The 1,356-nt window shown below is 37.7% G+C and overlaps 1 protein-coding gene across 1 annotated transcript; it reads right to left on the bottom strand.

Annotated features, from left to right (window-relative positions):
* Positions 1–219: 219 nt before the first annotated feature.
* LOC126668538 (E3 ubiquitin-protein ligase SINA-like 10) lies at positions 220–1,073 on the bottom strand. Its single transcript, XM_050361730.1, has 2 exons — positions 987–1,073; positions 220–900 (listed from the first exon to the last, which is right to left on the bottom strand). The coding sequence occupies exons 1-2, from the start codon at positions 1,071–1,073 to the stop codon at positions 220–222; spliced, it is 768 nt and encodes a 255-aa protein (XP_050217687.1).
* Positions 1,074–1,356: the final 283 nt, after the last annotated feature.

The raw sequence follows: 1,356 nt of genomic DNA, 5'->3' as shown, positions 1-1,356 counted from the left end.
TCAAGTAAAGACCCTTGAAATAATATTTTAAGACACATACAATAATTAGTATATTACGTCTATTTTAAAACACATATTGATCTTACATATTCAAACAAATAGAAAAAGTTACTACAAAAAAACTAACTTATATATTCTCAGTTTCTAAACAAAGTTACTACACAAAAACTTAATATATCATCAAGACCTACAATTTGACTTCGGGCAGCATCCTCGTCATTATATGTCATCCTCCGAACCAAACTCCCATGATCGACATACACAAAACTCCATCTTTACCAACCCGTCAGGAAAAAAATCACGATCACTACTATCAATAAGTAACCTTGTCAACGAACGGTAGTAACTGTTGGTGTCTTGAAAATTCTTCGTAGAAGAATGAAACCTGTCAACGGAGGATTCGGTAAATTTTATTTCGATGTCATAAGGGCAGCGTCTGTTTGACATTGGTCCCAGACAAAACACAGTTATAATATTCCCATAAGAAGACGTTGTGTTGTTCAAAACAAACACAGTGTCTGATGTGTCCTCTTGGAGAAGTAAGCCCCTATCATCCAAGTTCAGAGAAACACCGAATCTACGTCCAAAATGAAATGGTATAAACGAATCTGTATGCATCTCTTTGCTGTGACCATAAATCATTTTGGACGATCCTTTGATGTTGCAGTCTGGAAGCGGGCATGAACACGCTACGAAGGAACAATACTTCTCGTGTTTCGTCTTTGCGTCGTAACTGAAGCTTTCAGTGCATCCATAAATTTTGTTATGGCAAAACACTGTAACAGCGTCCACGACCGCTTCCATTGCCCGATTTCTCATTGATCCTATGGGCAAAGTGCAAGAATGGCAATTTTTAACCTTCATAGAGCATGTGCTGCAAGTTGTGTGGCCATTCTCACACTGAAGAAAATAAACTGTTATATGATAAACAATAAACTAATCTAAAAGTTCCAAAAATGAAAACATATAAATGAAATGTCAAAAACCTGAATAATTGGAGGAATTAACGGTTCGCAGCAGATGGGGCAATCCATAACTTCAAGATTAAATGAACGAACTATATTATCAGACATAGCTTTGTTTTTTTAAATATGAAGAATGAAATCAACATTATCTAGGCACAAAAGAAATCTAGCCCTGCCTAGGTCTTTTCCTCAGATGTTCCTTGTATCTTTCAGACGCATCTGTACCACTCTTCTTGCGCTGTCTTTTGGGTGGAGCACCATCATCAACTGCACTCGTTTGGCTGTCCAGATTACAAGCAGCTTCTGTTTCAGATGGCAATGTCTGGTGTGCTTGGGACGCATGCGGCACTTCAGTAGTAGCCTATAACAAAAACACAATTAGAAGGGAGAT

Source organism: Mercurialis annua, linkage group LG1-X, assembly GCF_937616625.2.
Source record: "Mercurialis annua linkage group LG1-X, ddMerAnnu1.2, whole genome shotgun sequence".
Lineage (NCBI taxonomy): Eukaryota > Viridiplantae > Streptophyta > Magnoliopsida > Malpighiales > Euphorbiaceae > Mercurialis > Mercurialis annua.
This window is presented reverse-complemented; position numbering and strand designations above follow the sequence as displayed.

What these genes read in the sequence shown, in the direction of transcription:
- LOC126668538 (XM_050361730.1), bottom strand. Translation starts at nt 1,073, where the DNA reads ATGTCTGATAATATAGTTCGTTCATTTAATCTTGAAGTTATGGATTGC. An exon ending in TAATTCCTCCAATTATTCAG is followed by an intron (nt 901 to 986) that starts GTTTTTGACATT and finishes TATTTTCTTCAG; the next exon opens with TGTGAGAATGGCCACACAAC.